At 38.7% G+C, this 21,111-nt stretch overlaps 1 protein-coding gene and 1 non-coding gene across 2 annotated transcripts in view; one reads left to right on the top strand and one right to left on the bottom strand.

The window, feature by feature from the left end:
• The window catches only part of RANBP3L (RAN binding protein 3 like), a 74,112-nt gene extending 57,544 nt beyond the window's left edge, over positions 1–16,568 (top strand). Inside the window, exons 10-15 of the mRNA XM_056112156.1 lie at positions 501–603; positions 1,372–1,502; positions 3,976–4,096; positions 5,959–6,101; positions 12,612–12,801; positions 16,239–16,568. Coding sequence (XP_055968131.1) covers positions 501–603; positions 1,372–1,502; positions 3,976–4,096; positions 5,959–6,101; positions 12,612–12,801; positions 16,239–16,282 — 732 coding nt within the window. The 3' untranslated portion in view covers positions 16,283–16,568. The remainder of the gene's footprint in view (positions 1–500; positions 604–1,371; positions 1,503–3,975; positions 4,097–5,958; positions 6,102–12,611; positions 12,802–16,238) is intronic.
• LOC130021465 (U6 spliceosomal RNA) lies at positions 12,466–12,572 on the bottom strand. The gene has a single exon (XR_008792165.1). It is a non-coding gene; the product is annotated as a U6 spliceosomal RNA (small nuclear RNA).
• Positions 16,569–21,111: the final 4,543 nt, after the last annotated feature.

Genomic DNA, 21,111 nt, shown 5'->3' with positions numbered 1-21,111 from the left:
AACTCATATGCTGATCCTGAAAATAGAGCCTAAAAGCAACTACTGGCAGAAATGCATTTAGTAGAAAAATAAGGACTCTTTCCACAAGGGAGCTCTCTGAAACAGCCAGTGAATTTTCTGGATAAATTTTTAATTTCTCTAATAAGTGGACACAAAGAATAAATAACTGGAAATACTGAATATGTTCACAAACCAGAGTGGCACTGCTTTCCAACTGCTGGCTAATCTGGTGGTAGCATGGTACAATCACTTTTTTATTTGGGGCTATGATATCTCCCTTTGTTATCCCCTTAACAAGGTCTCACCCAAGTATGTGGGTGGTGAGTGGGTTGTTTACTAAGGCTCAGGAGCAAGTTCTGATAAGCACATAGGAATCTCCAAACAGAAATAGTAGCTGCGTTTGTTTGCCAATATGTTGAAATAGAACAAAGGCATGTTTTGGCTTCCTGCAGATATTTAGGATAAAATTTAATAATACATTTTTTTCTCTCTTCGCCTAGGGTATTCAAAAACTCACCCAGATTCAAACTGAAAATGTTTCCTACACCAAGGAAAAACTACTCAAATCCTCTCTAAAATTTCCTATTGATTCTCCAAGTTCAAGTAAGAATGATCTCATTCATCTTGTTTCCTCTTCCCCGTTTTCCTATGTCATTTATTTCACATAGATTAAAGACAAAACAACGACCTTGTCTTAGAAACTTTTGGTAAAGATTAAGGCATAGAAGTGTGGTTACATTGGTGAAAAAAAGAGACCCCTGCCCACGTTTCAAACAGACTAACACAAGAGAGCAGGAGCAGCCGAGTCTGGGTGATATGATGCAACCGTGGAATGCATTCTGGATGTCCTTCACATGTAGCCTCGCTTTGTAACCTTGGTAACCTGGGAATGTAGCTCAAAGTGCTCATGTTTTTGAGGTGACCCAGATGGTGCTCTGAAAAATACCGTGCTTGGAAATTTCTGCTTCTTTACTCTCTTGCTTGCTGCTTGCAAATGTCCATTCCCTATCACACACTCTAAAACGGAGCTCCTGCCTTTGTCTTCACTCAGTTCTGAGCATGAGCTCCAACTGGTCCACTAGTGTAATAAAGCAGAGTTTCCGCACTTCTCAAGGAGTGCTGCTTGGTTTTTTCACTGGCTTTTGGTGGGAATTTCCACTATAACATATTATATAAGCCTTTACATTTTTTGACTTAATGATACAGAGTATGATTAGAGTCTTACCTCATTTCAAGTAGTTTGACTTTTTTTTCTGGAAATATTTATTGTTATAAAAGTTTTAAGGAAATCTGTGTGATAATAGGCAAAAAAAAAAAAGCTTTCACAGTAGATAAAACGAGGTCCTTTATGTGTTTTCCTTTTTCCTCTAGGAACAGACTCTATTAAAAATATATCACTCATTGAATCAGCTGCTGCCTTCTCCTCTAAACCATCATCAAAATGCTTGCTGGAAAAAATTGTTGTGATAACAGGGGAGGAAGCAGAACATAATGTGCTAAAGGTCTGTATGTTATGCACTGTGCTTCCTAGTTGAACTTACACATTACAAACACATAATAAAGTGACCATCAACATGGACTGTAGCACTGTAGCACTGTCCTTCCGTTGTTCATCGATTTTCTTGAGAAGGCACCAGTAACATCTTCATTGTGAGACTTGTTGTTACTGTTTTTGGCATATCGAATACATCATGGGTAGCTAGCTTGCCAGGCTTTGCCATGCGGGTGAAATACTCTTCGTAGCTTGCCAGGCTCTCCGAGAGGGACAGAAGAATCGAACCCAGGACATCTTTTAAAATGTGGGGCAATGGAAAGGTAGCACAGCTGACTGAGCACACCCTCTGCTCATAGAAGGTCGCAGTCCCTGTCATCACATGGGCCCTGGCCTCCTCCAGGAGCATCCCTTAGCACAGAGGTGAGAGTATGCTCAAGCACCCATAGGTGTGGTCCTTCCGCACTTCCTAACACAAAGATACAAGTATAGTTCTCATGAAGATTAAGAGACTTAAATAAAGTTGTTAGAGGCTTTCAACAACTTATTTAATATTTCATTGTAGTTTTACACTTGCATGTGTGATTTTCAAGGGGAAAAGAGTTAATGAGCTTACACCAATTCAATCTCATAATTCCTTAGGAAGAAGACAAACAAGGACCCTATTGAAAAATAAATTCATGTCTAGAGATCTGGCATAGTGGTTAAAGCACTTGTCTTGCACGTGTATGACTTTGGCTCAGTCCCTTGTTCTCCCTATGGTTCCCTGAGTACCACCAGGAGTGATCCCTAAGCACAGAGTCAGTAGTAAGCACTGACCATAGCTGGGTATGACTCAACCTCACTACCACAAAAACGTACACAGACATACTGATAATGCAGATCTGTTTTTATACTTTCATACCTACTTTCATCATCATTGCCATTCCATACATTTAAAAAATCCTTTTTTATACTGAAAGTTTTAAAATGCTGATAAAATTAGTTGATTTCAGTTCACGATAGTGAAAAGATATTAAATAAGTTTTCATTTTTTTTATAAATCAAGAATTTAACACAAATCAAGAATTTCACAGACTTTGAATGCTATCAATTTGGGTATATAAAATATAATTACTGCAACATAATCAATTTTCAAAAAAAAGCATGATTTTCTTTTGCCTTTCTACTCTCTCTATTCCTCTTCTCTTACCCAGTCTATTGCTACATATACCATACAAGAGTATCTCAAACTCTTGTTTGAGTTCAAGGCAAGCATGACTGTGATCATGTTAACCCTAGACATAGTGATATAACACTAACAGTGAGGCCTGGGCATGCTATATTTCTAATAGGTCATTTAGGTGATTTCTAATGCACACTAATTTTTGAGAATTACTGGTAAGAATTAAATTATGATAGGGTACTCAGTGATATCTTACTCCTCGTGTTGTATTCTTTGTAGTTGTTAAGCATGAAAGTATGTTTGAGATTCCTTTACTTTCAAATAAATTACATAGGGGTTGAGAGATAGTACAGGGGTTACTTACCTTGCATGCAGTCAACCCCCACTCAATCTCCAGCACCACCAGGAGTGACTCTTGAGCACAGAGTCAGAAAAATTGCTTAATACCACCCAGTCCAAACAAACAAAACAATTTTTCTAAATTTGCTTGTTTGGGGATTTGGGGGGAACAAAAACCAGCAATGCTCAGTGGTTATTCCTGGCTCTGCACTCTGGAATTGCTCCTGGCCATACTCAGGTGACCATATGGGATGCCAAGGATGAAACCTGGGTCAGCCACATGCAAGGTGTACTGCCCTACCCATTGTACTCTCTCTCTGACTCCACCAACAATGCAATTTTAAGCCTTATTTAGAAGTTGGCATGTACATAGTGCATTGTTGGGACTGAGGGGTAGTACAGAGGGGGTTAATGTGTTTGGCTTTCATCTCATTGACTCTGGTTCTATCCCTGGCACCACATGTGCCTCCCCCAAATTTCTCAAAGTGATGATCCCTGAGTACAGAGCCAGAAATAAGCTCTGAGTACCACTGTATATGAGCTACCCCCAACCCCCTACCCAAATTATGAAAGATTAAGTTTAAAAAAGTAAAATATAGAAAGCATGCATGATGTATTTCTATTTGTGGGGGAAAATTGAATATCTATATTATTGATTTGTATATATGTGCATATATATGTAAATGTATATATCAGTGCAGATATCTTAAAAGAAATGTTAACAACAGTTTCCAGTTATGGTGGGGGTGCTTTTCATTTTGGATATCTTTTTACTTATTGATGTTTGCACTATTTAAAACCTGTATGTTTTTAAAGGTTAACTGTTGAAAACTGGTTCATAAATCATTAACTAAGATTATTCTGGTAAAAGATCAACAGATAAAAGTGTTAGGGTATTGGAAACAATTTACTTCAAAAAAGAATTCCATATATATATATTGAATTCCATATATTTTTACATTAAAAAATTCTCCTTCAGATCAACTGTAAGCTCTTTATATTCAACAAAACAACACAGTCCTGGACTGAACGAGGCAGAGGCACTCTCAGACTGAATGACAGAGCGAGCAGTGACTGCGGGACCTTCCAGTCTAGACTAAGTAAGGAATCATTACATAAATAAGCCACTATTTCTTGGAGTAGCATTACCATGACAGAGATTCATTCTTCTGAGATGTGTTGTGAAATATGTCACTGAAAGAGACTGCTTAAAACCATATTGTATCTAATACACTGTTGGAGATTGTGTTTAAAGCAGGCTCTGAAGTCAGACTGTACAGGGCCCCATTCTGGTTCTATCACTAACTGGTGGCCTTGGACAAGTTACTTAATCTTTCCGTCCTTGTTGCATCAGCTTAAAGGAGGATAACAGAAGGCCATGACATATGGTGTGACTGTGAAAACATCATAAGAAGGCACATAACCCATCCTTGACCAAGCCCAGTATTCATCAAAAGAGGGCTCTCATGGTTATTTGAAGGCGTATAATGCAACTTATTTTTTAAAGGGAAAGAGCTTGGGGCTGGAGTGATAGCACAGCAAGTAGGGCTGCTTGCCTTGCATGTAGCTGACCTGGGTTCGATTCCCAGAATCCCATGTGGTTCCTGAAGCACCACCAGGAGTGATTCCTGAGTACAGAGCCAGGAATAACTGCTGACCATCACCAGGTGTGGCCTCAAAACAAAACCCCCCAAAACTTAAAAATTAAGTGAAATAGGTTTTTTCTAAAAAAGAATATCTAGTGGAAGGACAGAGACATACTACAGGAGATTGAGATGCTTGCCTTACATGTAACTGACCCTGGTTCTAACCCACTGTTACATATTGTTCCCTGAGCACCACTCAGGGGTAACACTAGAGTACAGAACCAGAAAAGATGTCTGTGCACAGCTAAGTATGGTCCACCCTTTGCCCCAAATTATAATTTAAAACATTCTCTATAACTTATCCTTATTATTCTAAGCATGGTGCATGGGTTGAGACAAAGGGTCTGGTGCCAAGGAAATAGAGGTATGAGGTTATTGATTCCTGCAGGCAGAACAATGGTCAAAATCTGGAATCAGTCACCTGGGATGAGACATAAGAGTTCTGGTATTCAAAATAACACATTGGGTATTCATTGTTCAGGGAACAAACTAATAAATGGTGCAGGAAAATTCTGGGGTGGGGAGGTGGGTCTATGGATCAATATTGGGGAGCTCAAAGGTTGTGAGATTGAATGCACCCTATAGATGCTTCTTGAGTTTCATTTCTTAAGTGTCAAATCTTAATAGTTAAAATTTTTGTTTCATGGTACAGGATAATAACCCAAAAACAAGTACCTTGTATGCATGGACACTTGAGTTCAATCCCTGAACCACAGGAACCCACATAAGTACCACTGGGTATGAATCAGGTTGGCTCAAACACCACTGAGAAGACCCCCTAGAATTTTTTGTTTTGGATGTATCTTTTATAGATATATATATATATCATTATAATATAAATAATTTATGAGTTCTAACTCAATATTCTTCAGATCTCTAGACCTTCAAGAGACTTATTCAGCTTTAAACTTTTAAAATATTGTACTGGGCTGGAGAAATAGTATAGTGGGTAGGTTGTTTGCCTTGCACGCAGTCGACCTGAGTTCAATTCCCAGCAGTGCATATTGTCCCCTGACCACCTCCAGGAGTAATTTCTGAGTACAAAGCCAGAAGTAACACCTGTGCATCACTGTATGTGATCTAAAAAGCCAAAAAATTAATATATTATACTAAAAAAATGTGGCACTAAAGTTAAACCCTATAACATATAAAGCTCAATTTGAAAACCAAGTTGTAATCTAGTTACAGTACAATAGTGAAAATATAATCTGGAAAAAAAACTGTAAGGTTTATTTTGCTTTCACAAATGACAAATCCCCTGGAAGGCTAGGGAACCAACCATTCTGTCCTCTCATACATTCATCTCCCTGTTTCAGTTATGCGCAATCAAGGCAGCCTGAGACTGATTCTCAATAGCAAACTCTGGGCCCAAATGCAGATTCAACGAGCGAACCACAAAAATTTACGAATAACAGCTACTGACTTAGAAGACTGTAGCATCAAAGTATTTTTAATTCAGGTAAGTGCTAAACATTTAAGTGGTCAAAGATTGCCTTACTATATTTATAGGTCTCTATAATTATTTGATTTTTATTTTTCATCTTATAAGAACATATGCTGTTGCCAAAATTCAGTCTTATATTGTGGTTCTTTAAAATCTAATATAAAACCAAAATTTACTATGAAAGTTTAACACCAAACAGAAAGTAATCACTTGGTACTTTCTCCATAACATTTGTATTAATGTGTGCTACAAACCTTTGTATTTTTCTTTATTATTGAAATTGTGTCAGCATTAAGTTACCAAAGCATCTATTGTCAGACTGGCTTCTAGCAGGCCTCCAGAGTCTACCACCAATACTAATACTGCAGCTGAAATTGAGAAAGCTTTGAGAAAGCTCTGAGATGACTGGAAAGGAACCAGTGAGAAATGGAAAAATACAGATCTAGCTAGTTAAAACAATCATTTCAACAGCAAATTCCAATTCTGGACATGAATCAGTCTCCAAGGTAACAGAATGGGAGCACAGCTTTGGTTGTTCCCAGCAACAGGAATGCTTGACCTCAAATACAAGATCCAGGCACAAGAGACAGAGCTAACAGGAACAAGGCCAGAAAACAGGTTGGATTTCCTCCATGGACTGAGCCACAGAAGACTGGAAAAGACTGGGTCTCTAGTAGCTCAGGCAGTAAGGGATAAGACTAGTCAACTGGCTGCCATATAGTAAAGGGGGGAGGGATGAAGTTGGCAAGGACTCACTGATGTTGTATTAACACCCAGGGTCAATACCATTGTATTAACTACCAGAGGTTGTATTAAGTAGTAGGGTTTAAATAACTACCTGTAAGGTATACGTGATATTGAACATTTAGGTGGTAGAGTGAGGGAGCCTAGAGAAATAGGACAGGGATTAAGGTACTTGTTTAGCAAGTACCTGTATCTAGCACTACATGTGGTCTCCTCTACACAACCAGGAATAATAATCCCTGACCACAGAGCCAGGAATAGTCCTCGAGCACTGGGTCTGGCTCAGTTCACTAGCCCCACCTTACCCTGAAAAAGGTGATAGAATGAGGTAATACCCACACCCTGTGTTTTAGCAAGATGATTCTTAATACTTTGCCAGCTCAGAACCCCTTTGCTTTTAAGCAAGTAGAGTTGAGTGGCATTGAGATTGGTAATCCTGATTAGATTCTACTGTTCAATATTTGATCTGCACAGACTTTTAAAATTACAGAATAGAGGGGGTATGGTGCTGCCAGCAGATCAATCTGTACCTGTGAGGCGAGTGCATCAGCAGCCTGATGGCGCCTTCAGGCTTCCAGATACCCCAAAATTGCTGCTGTGCCTTTGGCCAGACCCCAAAACTTGGGGCAAAGTTTACCAAGAAAGTAAACGGCCAAAAGTTAGGTATGTGGGAAACATACCCACAAACCACCTCCGGCTCAGCTATATAATTGGAAGCATGGCCTCTCTGGTTCCTGATCAAACTGCTTAATGGCCAAGATCCCAGAGACTCAGAAACAAATCTTGGAACCCAACGGCTTTTGGCAGAAATGCGTCCAGTCCCTGCAGTATGTTACAGGCGCTGGGCCACCCCAGGTGGGAATAGGTTTCATGCCTTGGCCTTTTCCCCCTGACGGTCCAGTGGCTGTAATCCTCCAGAGGCCACTGGACAGTCAGGTTTGGGCCCGCAGTGACGAGACACATGGGGCCTCACGGGATGGGGGTGGAGCCGTCCCTTTCCTCCCCTTCCTAACAAGACCTGAGTCGTCGCCCACGAATGGCCTCTCTGACTCCTGATCAAGCTGCTTAACAGCCATGATCCCAGAGACTCAGAAACAAATTTTGAGATCCAGCGGCTTTTGGCAGAAATGCGTCTGGATTCTGCAGTAGGTTACTGTTGCCTGGCCAACCCAGAGGGGAAAGGGTGCTGTTCCCCATTTACTCCCTCCTTGGCGGTTTGGTGGCCACCATCCACCAGAGGCCATTGGACAGTCAGGTTTGGGTCCACAGTGATGAGACACGCGGGGCCTCACGGGATGGGGGTGGAGCCAACCCTTTCCTCCCCATCCCAACGAGACCCCCAGTCACCGTCCACGAAAGGCCTCTCTGGCTCCTGTTCAAGCTGCTTAACTGCCATGATCCCAGAGACTCAGAAACAAATCTTGGAACCCAGCGGCTTTTGGCAGAAATGTGTCAGACCCTGAGTAGGTTGCTGTCACCAGGCCATTCCAGGGGGAAAAGGGTGCTGTCCCACCGCCTGCTCCCCCTTGATGGCTCAGTGGCCGCCATCCTCCAGTGGCCAGTGGCCAGTCAGGTTTGGGCCCTTAGTGATGAGACACGTGGGGCCTCACAGGATGGGGGTGGAGCCGGCCCTTTACTCCCTGTCTTAACGAGATCCCGAGTAGCTGCCCATGAACAGCCTTTCTGGCTCCTGATCAAGCTGCTAACAGCCATGATCCAAGAGACTCAGGAACAAATCTTGGAACCCAGTAGATCTTGGCAGAAATCCTTCCAGATTTAATTGTTAAAATTTCGTAGTTTCGAAATCGCACAGCCACTAATACAGCCACCCAGTATCATATGTTATTCATAAGCAGCAATAGAAAGTAAATTTTCTATTGTTACCCTTTCAGCAGATCTGAGTGTTGGGGTAAAATCCCAAATAATATGGTGGGTCTGGTGTCAAAATATTGAATGTAATCAAAGTAGAGAGTAATGTGGAAATCATCTGCCCTGCAGGTGGGGGGAGGGTCTGGGATGGGGGCATACTGTGGTTTTTGGGGGTGGAGAATGGGCACTGATGAAGATAAGGGTGTTTCATTGTATGACTGAGACTTAAACCTGAAAGCTTTGTAACTGCTCTCATGGTGATTCAATAAATAAAATTTTTAAAAAATGGAAAAAAATAGTAAGGTGAAGTTCATGCCCAATTCAATCAGCTAATCAGTGGCTGGATAAATAGCAGTACTCCTACACACACACAAAAAATTACAGAATAGGGGGCTGGAGTGATAGCACAGCAGGTAGGGCATTTGCCTTGTACGTGGCTGACACAGGTTTGATTCCCAGCATCTCATACGGTCCCCTGAGCACCGCCAGGAGTAATTCCTGAGTGCACAGCCAGGAATAATCCCTGTGCATTGCTGGGTGTGACCCCAAAAGCAAAAAAAAATAATAAAATAAAATTACAGAATAGATTTTGAAGATAACAAAATACAATTTCAAAAAAACCACCCAAATTTCACTTCCAGAAAGGGTCATTATTAACATTTAAAATTCAGTACTTCAGTATGCATGTTTGTATATGTATATATATATGGATGTATATGTGAATTAATACATCTACATCATACGATCCTTATTATACTTGTACTTCACATACTATATGATCTTTGGGCAAGTTTTTTAGTCTTCTTTCATAAGACTTCAGTTATCTGTCAAGTAAAAATAATGATTATGTACTTTATAAAGCTGTTGAGTTAAATAACTGGTATTCACTGTGAAACATACATAGATAACTTTTATCACTAAAAGTGTTTCTATGTTATACTATTTTTCAAATATACTTCTAATAAATTAAAAGAATTCCATTTTGTTATGACCATTATTTATTCCATTAATCCTATTTTGTTAAAGACAGCTCGGGACTGGAGAGATAGCACAGTGGGTAGGGCATTTGCCTCGCACGCGGCCGACCAGGGTTTGGCATCTCATATGGTCCCCTGAGCACCACCAGGAGTAACTCCTGAGTGGAGAGCCAGGAGTAATGCCTGTGCATCGCCAGGTGTGACCCAAAAAGAAAAAAAAAGACCGCTCATTTGTTGTACTTCATTATTATAAAGTTTGACTGGAAGCTGAAAAAAATTCATATTCATAATTTTTTTTTGCCTGGACTGGAATTTTTTTTTGCCTAGGGAAAGGTTTTCACTTGATAAATTTCTCTCCAGAAAGACTGAGTCAACTTTTGTTCTTACTAGTACTTTCTTAATGTAGGATCTGGTAATTCTAATCGTTAAAACATAGCAAATCTGTGATTAAAAAATATATCAAATTTATTTTTATTTTTTTAACTTACTGTTCTGAATTTCTTGAATGAAAACACTGAAGTAAATTTGACGGAATTAAATTTATTGATTAGAGGATATATTTCAAATTAAATGTTAAGAAAATTGAGAGATATTTATATTTCAATAAAAATGCTTCTTCAACGTTTGTTTCTAATCTACTAAAATAATTACACCTTTGTACAAAATATAAACAGTCAAGAATCAGTCAACAATTATTTACCTAATATTTACATCATTTCTAATTCAACACAAGAAATAAAAATATTTAACTTATAGTTCCGTTGAGAGTGAATGGAACATCAGGAACGAGACTGTTTCTCATAAGCATTGTCTGTGAGATTCAGCTGGAGTCCGACCTTTCCGAACTCACAGTCGAAGTTGGCCAGCATTTGAGCCACTTGACTAATGTTTGGTGTTATCAGAATGATGTCTTCAGCGAAGTGGAGGTGGTGTAATTGCCGACCATCTATCTTCACTCCCATTCCTTCCCATTCCAGTCGTCGCATGATGTTCTCGAGGGTGGCACTGAAGAGTTTCGGTGAAATGGTATCGTCCTGCCTCTTGACATCGATGATCACTTTTTTGAAGAATGGTGAGATGCTGGTAGTGAATCCATAATATAGCTCATGGAGAATCCTGATGTATTGAGTTTGAACGCCCTGTTTGGCTAGGGCTTCATTGACCGCTTCAGTCTCAACAGAACTAAAGACATTCTTTAAATCAATAAACGTTAGACAGAGCAGCATCTTGAACTCCTGAAAAACCTCAATGAGCTTGGTTATCGTGTGGATATAGTCGATGGTGCTGAATCCTTTACAGAACCTGACTTGCTCACATGGTTGTCCTTCATCTAGTGTTCTGCCAATCCTATTCAGGATGACTCAAGTGAACAGCTTGTAGATGTCAGATAACAGGCAGATCGGGCAATAGTTGCCAATGAATGAACGATAGTTGCCATACAATGAACATCTCTGAATGGAGCAGCTATGTGTACCTAGGTCGAGAACTCAACATGACGAATGACCTGGCACCTGAGTTGCGCAAGAGGAAGAGAGCAGCGTGAAATGCCTTCAAGAGCGTCAAAGAAATAGCTAAGAGGACAAAGAATCTTCAGTTCTAGGCACATCTCTTCGACTCCACCGTTCTTCCTGCATTAACATATGCCTCAGAGACCTGGGCCCTATGAAGACAAGATGAGGATGCTATTCGGGTCTTCCAAAGAGGAATAGAAAGAGCTATGCTTGGAGTATCATGCTTCACTAAGTGAGAGAAGGAATCTGAAGTTCCGATTTCCATTGATGATCAAGAGTCAGGGATGCTGGCTCCATTTGCCAAGGCATCGAAAATCAGATGGGCTGGACATGTAATGCGATTTCGAGATGACTGCTGGACTAGAGCTGTTACAGACTGGATCCCACGGGACATCAAAAGATCGCGTGGCCGCCCACCTATGAGATGGTCAGATTTCTTTGTCAAGACCCTGAACAATCGGTTTGAGGTTCTTCATGTTCCTGGAGTGAGCAGACGTCATTGGACTACACTAGCACGTGACAGGGACGAATGGAGATGTTACTGGCGCCCACTGGAGCAAATCAATGAGTAACGGGATGTCAAGTGATCAAGAACTTATAGCTAAGTGTTTTACCCAAAATAAATAAAAGCAACCTAAAAATGTAAATAAAAAATATATAATTTCAGATGCTTCTCCCTATAAGCTAGAATTGCAGTATTCCAACGCTCAGTCCTTGGCTTTGAAATGTTTGCTACCTCCCTGCATGGGTAGCAAGATAAATCTTTCCCTAGATTTATATGGTATATGACAGACTTCTCTAACAAGCTCTGCTTTTCAACTGAGTTGATTTTCAGGGATGTCTAAGCAAAGTGGTGTAAAATAAATGGAAGTCTCCCAATTTAATTTTCTCTAGTGTAAGATGATGGAGGAAGGTTGCTTTTAAGCTTTAATTAAAACTGAAATTTTGAATCACAAAATTCAAAGTGAACAAGTTGAGATTGTTAATAAAATTACCTCAGATTTTATTTTGTACAAGCATATGGACTTTTTACCTTTCAAATTTTTAGGGTTACTTATATTCTAAATTTTGACTTATGACATGTATGTAATTCTTATTTTAATGGAAATGTAACATGACAAATCTGTAAAATGCAGATATTTTAAATTAACATTTATATATATTTTTGATTCTTAATTTTTTATTTATTTATTTTTAATTTTTATTAGTGAGACATCATTAGGTATAGTTGTAGACTTACAAATTTTTGTGCTTTGGTTTCAATTATACAATGATCAAAAAAATATGGAACGCTTCACAAATTTGCGTGTCATCCTTGCGCAGGGGCCATGCTAATCTTCTCTGTATCGTTCCAATTTTAGTATATGTGCTGCAGAAGTGAGCACAATATTTATACTTTTAACAATTTAATTTTCCTTATTTAGGCTGGTGCCAAAGATACAAGATATCTGTATGCGGCAATACATCATCGTCTTGTTGCACTGAGAGCCTTTGATAATCAGAAAAACATATATCAAGCTGAAGGCCAGGCAGAAACAGTCGTCCAACAATTAAGCTGTGATAGCTGTGATGAGGATGAAGACGATCTTATCCATGTCACCAAAATTAGATCAGGTAATAACTTTTCTTTTGTTAGCCAAAATAGGACTATGTTCAATACTGAAATATTAAATCAGTTTTTTACAAAGTGGAAGTTACTTGTTTAAAGTGAATGGCTGAGAAATGGATGGACATGGAGAGTATCATGCTGAGTGAAATGAGTCATAAGAAAAGGGACAGATATAGAATGAATGCATTCATTTGTGATACATATATATATATATATATATATTTTAGAAAACTAATATCCATGGCCAGGAAAAACAGGGTTTTGGATGACTGGTCAATGGTTGGAATCTACCACAAGTGTGTGTGTGTGTGTGTGTGTGTGTCAGAGGTTAGGTAAGATATAGAAGGGACCTATATGACAATAATAGTTAGAAACGATCACATTAGACAAGAACTCAGTGTAAAAAGTTGGTAAAGGGATATAAACCTTTCAGTGTCTGTATTGCAAAACATGAGAGAGAGAGATAGACAGATATAAAGAGAGAGAGAAAGGAGAGAGAAAGTGCCTACCATAGAGGCAGGCAGGGGGTGGAGAAGGAGGTGGTAATGGGAGGGAAATTGGGGAAATTGATGCTGGGAAATGTACACTGGTGGAGGGATGGATGTTGGTGCTCTATACGGCTGAAAACTAATCATAAACAGCTTTGAAATGGGTCTATCTCACAGTGATTCAATTATAAAACAGTAGATGGTTGGGGGTTAAATATATATATATATATATATATAGAGAGAGAGAGAGAGAGAGAGAGAGAGAGAGAGAGCGCTTAGTATAAGTGCATGTACCTTCAATGTGTGAGTTTTGATTTCTTTCTTGGTACTGCAAAAAAACATGAAGGGGAGTGGGTGGAAGTCAGAACCCAAGAAGTCTGGGTCAAAGGATCTGGTTCAGAAGAGGTAGGCTCAAAAATTAGTCTTCTGTATGTGTTCAGGCTACTTTCTGGACTGCACGGCCCTGTGACACATCATGGGACACTTCCTACCCATTGTCCATAATTACCACACCATGTTTGATGGAGTTCAGACAGTATGCAACAGATCATAGAGAGAAATATATATATGCCTCTCGGAGTGCCCGGCAATCTACCGAGAGTATCCCACCCACACGGGCAGAGCCTGGCAAGCTATCCATGTTGTATTCGATATGCCGAAACCAGTAACTGTAACAGGTCTCACTTCCCTGACCCTGAAAGAGCCTCCAATCATTGGGAAAGATGAGTAAGGAGAGGCTGCTAAAATCTCAGGGCTGGGACAAATAAAGTCGTCATTCTGGCACCTGCTCAGAGTAAACTGATGAACAACGGGATGACAGTGATACAATGATGTGTCCTTTATTAGAATTTTACCAACAGTCAAATTTTGATAAACCATTTGCTTATCAGTTTCATAATTTTAATATGTTTCATAAGAAACTGTTTACAGGGCAGGACTGGAGACACATCTGGCATGCACAAGGCCCCTAGTTTGACTGGATATTGCATGACCTCCTGAGCACCCCTGGGGACAACATCACATCATTGCACCAAGCATCAGACTAAAAGCAATGCTGGGGAACAGGGCAGTAGTTCAGTGGGTTGGGCATTTGCCTTGTATAAAAACTGACCCTGGCATTCATATGGCCCCCGAGCACAGCCAAGAGTGATTCCTGTGTGCAGAGTCAGGAGCAAACCTTAAGCATCACTGGGTAAAAGGTAAAGGTAAAGGCCCTCCCGTTGATCGTCGATTTGCTCGAGCGGGCCCAGTAACGTCTCCATTGGAGACTTTGTTGTTACTGTGTCTGGCATATCGAATACTCCCGGTAGCTTGCAAGCATCACTGGGAGTGACCCAAAAACCAAAACAAACCCAAACCAAAAATAAATAAATAAATAAAATAAGCAAAAACTAAGCAATGCTGGGGAGGTTGCACCTCCAAACAAAATTTTTTTTATTTACAATTTAAATACTACATTGCTACCTGAAAATGACTGTTTATTAACTTATTTTCATTTTATTACTGACATGGGTGATATAACAGTAACACCTAGTGAAGCTATCAGGGATCCCAAAACATTGACAATGCTGTTTCTTTTCTGGAATTGAACTTCTTCTCTGCCAAGTCAAATGGTACCGTGTGTGTGTGTGCGTGTGTGTGTGTGTGTGTGTGTGTGTGTGTGTGCACGTGCATGTGTGTGTGTTTGAAATTGGGTCAATATTTTTCATTGAGCCAAGATTTTAGTTTTAGTGCTTGTTTGTATGTGTGGACTTAAAACTTAAATCTATTCATTTATTTGCAGAAAAGCATTGTAAAGGAAAAACAATAATAATATACAAATACATTTGTGATTATTCCAATGAAGCCACCCAAATATTGTCACTAATGGGTAAAGTTAGTCTTGAATTCTGCCCCACAAAGGACTTTCTTACAGTGAGTTTTTTAGCAAGTATTGTTTTAAACTTTTTATCCATTTCCATCATAAGGCTACTTTAACTATACCTAATTTAAGAATGTATCAAAAATACCAGCAGAGTTTGGTGAAACATCTCCCTTAGTTTAATACTAAAAACGCAATTGAACACACAAAGCATCATAAACTGCTTGATTAAATGAACCAGAGAATTAAGTAATAAGATAAAAGTCATTCTTTTAAACAAATGATTTATAATTGTTTGGAATTGGATAAAATATATAAATACAACTATCTTTTCTATTACTATGTTTAGATTGCCAACAGCAAAATGAGGCCTATTAGAATATAAACTTGCATGCATTAAATTTTTTCAATGTATTCATTTAGCATTCAAAATACTTGAAGTAAAAATTAAATGGAAAAATTCTCTCATCAGAGATGATGCAATTATTAGCCTATTTTATTATATTATATCTTAGAAAAGAAAAAATATGAAATTACCAACCTACGAAATGAAAAACAACAGGCACAATGCAAAGTAAATGGTAATCGTGTAATCTCCCACTTCCTCTAACATTTTCCCTTTCCACTTAGTCCCTCTCTAGGTGTGCTGAGTACATGCTAAAATGTTATTGAAGTGACAAAAAGTTTAGTTTTCAAAAGTTGGTGGCAATGGGGTTGGAGTGATAGTACAGCAGGTAGGGCGTTTCCCTTGCACACAGCTATATGGGTTCAATCCCTGGCATCCCAGATGGTCTCCCTGGCCCATCAAGAGTGATCCCTGAGCATAAAGCCAACAATAACCACTGAGCACCGCAGGTGTACCCCAAAATAAACAAACAAAAACTTTGGTGGCCCATGAATTCAGGAAGGGTGTCATTCTCTGAAGAGATCTGTGTAAAATTATCTTTATTTCCAAATGTTACTTTTAAAAAATATTGATTCTGCATATTTTATGTCCTTTAACTAAGCATATTTATAATTATTGATGTTCAGTTGTACTAATATTAATGCAATCAATATATTATATCTAAAGAATTTTAAATTTATATCACAGATCCTTCTAGGTGGACCTGCAGAAAGTCAGTTGCCTGTTCATGAATGATATCTACTATGAACATGACAACATCTACAAAAAGGCTATCTTACTGAAAATACTGAACTATCCTAGAAGATCCTATTCATTCTTGTGAGCATTTATAGCTCAATAACTAGAATTACTGCAATTAAAATGTTTATCTTATGCAGCCTAATAATTTTTAAATTTTATATTTGATTATTGTGAATAAAATTTAAGAAATATATAAACTTTGAAAGTAAAATTTATCATTTTTGCAGAAATTAATATAGAATAGGATTTGATAACTGACTCAAACTGTCCATCACATTGATGGATATAATAAAAAAAAAAGACTGCTGGATTTGGTAAATAAATAATAGGTAAAATAGATCTAACTAAGTATTTATTTTTTAGTCATACCTTTTCTGCTCATAAAACAAATATTTTGTGAAATTTCCAAATTCAATTTTTGGAAAAACATTGCATGATATGCTGCATGATAGCATTTTATTAAATCATATCTTCTTTGAGGCAATGTGCATTTTCATTTAGTTTTCAAACTAACTAGTATTATAAAAGAATATGTCTCTGGCATTAATTCCTGTAGAGTATTTGTTCTTGGACTTGTATTCATTGCAATTTGTATATGCGTGACTCACGATAAGCATCCAATAGCTGAAGGAATGAACAAAATATATCATCCACGTGTCGGAGCAGTAAGTATGAAGTATGTTAACTTGTGTTCTTTATGTGATTAAATTGTTATTAATATTTAAGTAGCTGTGAGTGTATGGAGACCTGTTAAAAACATGTGTACCATGGGGCCAGAGTGATAGTACAGAGGGTAGAGTATTTTACTTGCATGTAGCTGAGCAGGGTTCAATCCCCTGTATCCTATATGGTCTCCCAAACACCTCCAGGAATGATTCCTGAGTGCAGAGTCAGGAGTAACTATCCCTGAGCATTGCCAGGTGTGACTCAAAAAGACAAAAACAAGTAAATAAATAAATTTAAAATGCAATAAAAATAAAACAAGTGTATCAAAAAGTCAAGTGAAATTATTATCTTGAATGGCATTATTATGATAGATTATAAAAATTCCAACAATTGTGCAACAGAGTTTCAAGTTTCCTTTGATGAGATCTGTTTTAGAGGCACTTCATGAACTACAGAAGAAAATAGTCTCGGTACTTATAGTCACATTTCATTTTTCATTAATGTAGTTTGGTCATTTAGGACTTAAAGTTGACCTTTGATTGTCACCCCTAAGTAGACATCCCTATTACAGAGATGTTTTAGTTGGGACTGTCATAAAAAATTACTATGGACTAGGTGGATTAAACAGGAGAAATTTATTTCTCAGATTTTCAGAAGCTACAGTCTGAGGTCAATGTGCCAGCAAGATATGCTTTATCCTGAGACCTCCTTTCTGGGCTTACAAATGACTGCCCTCTCATTGTGTGCTTAAATGACCTCTTCTTTTTTGGGAGATGTGTGTGAAAAAGAGAGAAAGGAGAGAGAGGAAGAGAGAGAGAGAGAGAAAGAGAGAGAGACAGAGAGAGAGACAGAGACACAGAGACACAGAGAGGCAGAGACAGAGACAGAGAATCTTTGATTTTTGGTGCCTCTTCTTACAACGTCACCAATCCTCTTCGACCACAGCCCTACCTCCTAACCTCATCTAATCAAATTATCTCAGAAAGCCCCTTCTCCAAATATCATCACAAATTGGGGTTTACACCTTCAAAATATAGATTTGGAGGGAGCAGTTTATAGCAAGAAGATCACTGTCACTGTCCTCCCATTGTTCATCTATTTGCTCAAGCGGGCCCAATAACGTCTCCATTGAGACACTTGTTACTGTGTTTGGCATATCGAATACGTCACGGGTAGCTTGCCAGGCTTTGCCGTGCTGGCAAGATATTCTCGGTAGCTTGCCGGGCTCTCTGAGAGGGGAGAAGGAATCGAACCTGGGTTGGCCGGGTTGGCTGCGTGCAAAGCAAATGCCCTGTGCTATCACTCCAGCCCAGCAAGAAGATAAGTTTCACAATTTCAAAACAACTTATGAAAGTCCTTTTAATAACCTATTTGGAATAATGGCATAACTTCACAATATGCTCCTTGAATAATATCACATGTACATGTGAAGATACATTTTTTAAAATTTAGATTACTAACTGCACTTACAGTATCTTTTGTAATAATAACAGCAGATACATGTTTTTTATTGTTAAATCTTAGCTAATGTCTAAAAGTTTAGTTTAGCATATGAAAGTTGAATGAACTCTTGTAGAATATAGTATGTTCATTGTTCAAAGCTTTGCTCCTTTCCTAAAACTGAATTAACTACTACTATATAGTTAGTTAGTGAGAGGGTCATTCAATCTCTAGAATTACTAGAGAAGAAATGTAGTTAGAGGTATATATCTAAAGTGAAAATTAAGCAAAGGCTTGGAAAGGGAAAAAGAAAAAGTAATGTGAAAGATTAAAAGAAAAATGGTAGAGGAAAGGAAACAACAGAGAAAAGAAGAGCTCTAGCGTGAATGTCAGTGTCAAGAAAGAGAAAAACAATTTTTAAAGTTAGTTGTTTTATACTACATTTGATCTTAGCCAAAAGGCTGGAGCAATAGCACAGTAGGTAGGGCGTTTGCTTTGCATGCGGCCGACCCAGGTTCAATTCCTCTGTCCCTCTCGGAGAGCCTGGCAAAATACTACAAGTTTCCCGCCCACACGGCAGAGCCTGGCAAGCTCCCTGTAGTCTACTGGATATAGCAAAAATGGTAAGAAGTCTCACAATGGAGACATTACTGGTGCCCGTTCGAGCAAATAGATGAGCAACGGGAGGACAGTGCTGCAGTGCTACAGTTATTTTATAAGCCTAGAGTAAGAGATGCAGAATACAGAAAATGTTTTTTTTTGCTTTTTTTGCAGAGGGCAGATGGGGGACACCCTCAAGTACTCAGGGTTTACTCCTAACTCTGGATTCAGAGATCATTCCTGGCTGAGTCCTTGGAATTGAACCGGGTCTGCTGTGTATGAGATGAGTGCCTTACCAATTATACTATCACCCTGGCCTCTAAATAGAAATTTTTATTAGATGCATAATGTGAACATGGGGGAGACATTTGAAGAACATATTAAAGAATGGATTTTATTGAAATATTTTGGCTAGTATGGGGATCTGATTCCACTAAATGGTTAAAGGGAAGCAGAGAGATCATTATCTTTCTTACATGTTTATTCTGATCCTTGCGTTAGGGTGGAGATGAAGCAATATTTTCCAATGTCTTGAACATTTTAATATAATTCACACTCCTTTTCCTTCTGTGATATTCCTTGTAGTTTTCCACATTTTTTATAATTTTGTTCAGCACTTGACATTGTATCTGAATCATACGAGGCCCTCAAATATAAAATTAATTCTATTGATGTTCTGTAAGAGGTATTATCCAATAGGAAGACAGGAGTTGGAATTTGAAGCAAAGAAGATAATCTGGGCTAATCAGACAGGCAGAAGCTAAAGTCAGTAGCAAGGGAAGAGAGGTAAATATTTTGAATGGGCAAAAGACATCTGTACCTAGTTTCATCATATTGTTAACTACTGTTATTTTATAACTAAAGTATAATCTTAGTAAGGTAAAGGAATGAAATCAAAATTGACAAAAAGATAATAAATCAAGGTCTTTCAAAATCCAAAGTCTAAACTCTTTTTATTCCACAACACTAGAAGTATTACATGCATAAAGGGAAGTAGGCTTTGAGGAAGGGAGGGAAACTACAGGTCCTGAAAATAAATTTAGGGATAACCCAGAAAGTGAACAGAGAGATGTGAAGAACACAATTAACACATTAAGGACTGGTATGTTGGGAACTAGAGTGGAAAATGTTATGAGCAGAGGCCTGGAATATAAAACCACATGCTTTCCAAGAATGAGGTCCTGGTGTTTGATATCCTATGTCCCTGACAAAAATAACAGTTTTCTCCCAAGATCTAATGATAACCATTCCAAATGTTGCCAAAATATCTTCTTCAAGGGCTTTTTAAAAGCTCTCTGAGTTTACAATCAGATCTTTTAGTAACCTTGGACATAGCAGTAGTGAAGTGGTGGGGGAGAACTTTCAACTGTCTTTCAAGATAGGGAATCAACCAAGGTGTTCAGTGAAAATGAGTGGATTATGAAGATGTGGCATAGACACAAGGAAATACTATGTAACTGCAAGGAACAATAAAATCACGCAATTTGCTGCAATTTGCATAGAACTGGAAGTTATCCTGTTAAATGAAATAAGCCAGAACAACAAACTGGATAATCTCATTTATCTGTGATATATAGTGGAACTGGATGAGGAAATGGAAGATGTGAAAGGGATTATACCTACATCACTTTTGATCCCACAGTATAGGAAGAACAGAGTATAGGAAGAACAGAGAAAGAAAGGAATGCGGGGGGGTGGGGTGGATAAGAAGAGGTAGAGGGAGGTAAGAGATTGGGGTTGGGGGACACAGGCCAAGTACTCGAGTTAAATCTCAGTTAATGCCTACAAGTTTAGTTAATGGGTGGTGCAGAGAAGTACAGTTCTATAATCAAACCACAGAGTCACAGAGTCATCAACACTGAAAGCAGGAAAGCCAAAGGACAACAACCAAACTTAAAAATGTGCCTGTTAAAGAGGCAGGTTGGCGGGTGGAGTGGAACCTGGGGAAACTGGTTGGATTGATGCTGGAACAATGTATGCCCCAAACTCTGTAGCACTGTAGCTCTGTCCTCTGGTTGTTCATTGATTTGCTGGAGCGGGCACCAGTAATGTCTCACAACAAATTGTGAGACTTGTTGTTACTGTTTTTGGCATATCGAATACATCACAGGGA

This window comes from Sorex fumeus, unplaced genomic scaffold (assembly GCF_029834395.1).
Source record: "Sorex fumeus unplaced genomic scaffold, SorFum_2.1 ptg000015l, whole genome shotgun sequence".
Taxonomy (NCBI): Eukaryota; Metazoa; Chordata; class Mammalia; order Eulipotyphla; family Soricidae; genus Sorex; species Sorex fumeus.
The sequence above is the reverse complement of the archived record's forward strand: the minus strand, read 5'-3'. Positions and strand labels throughout refer to the sequence as shown.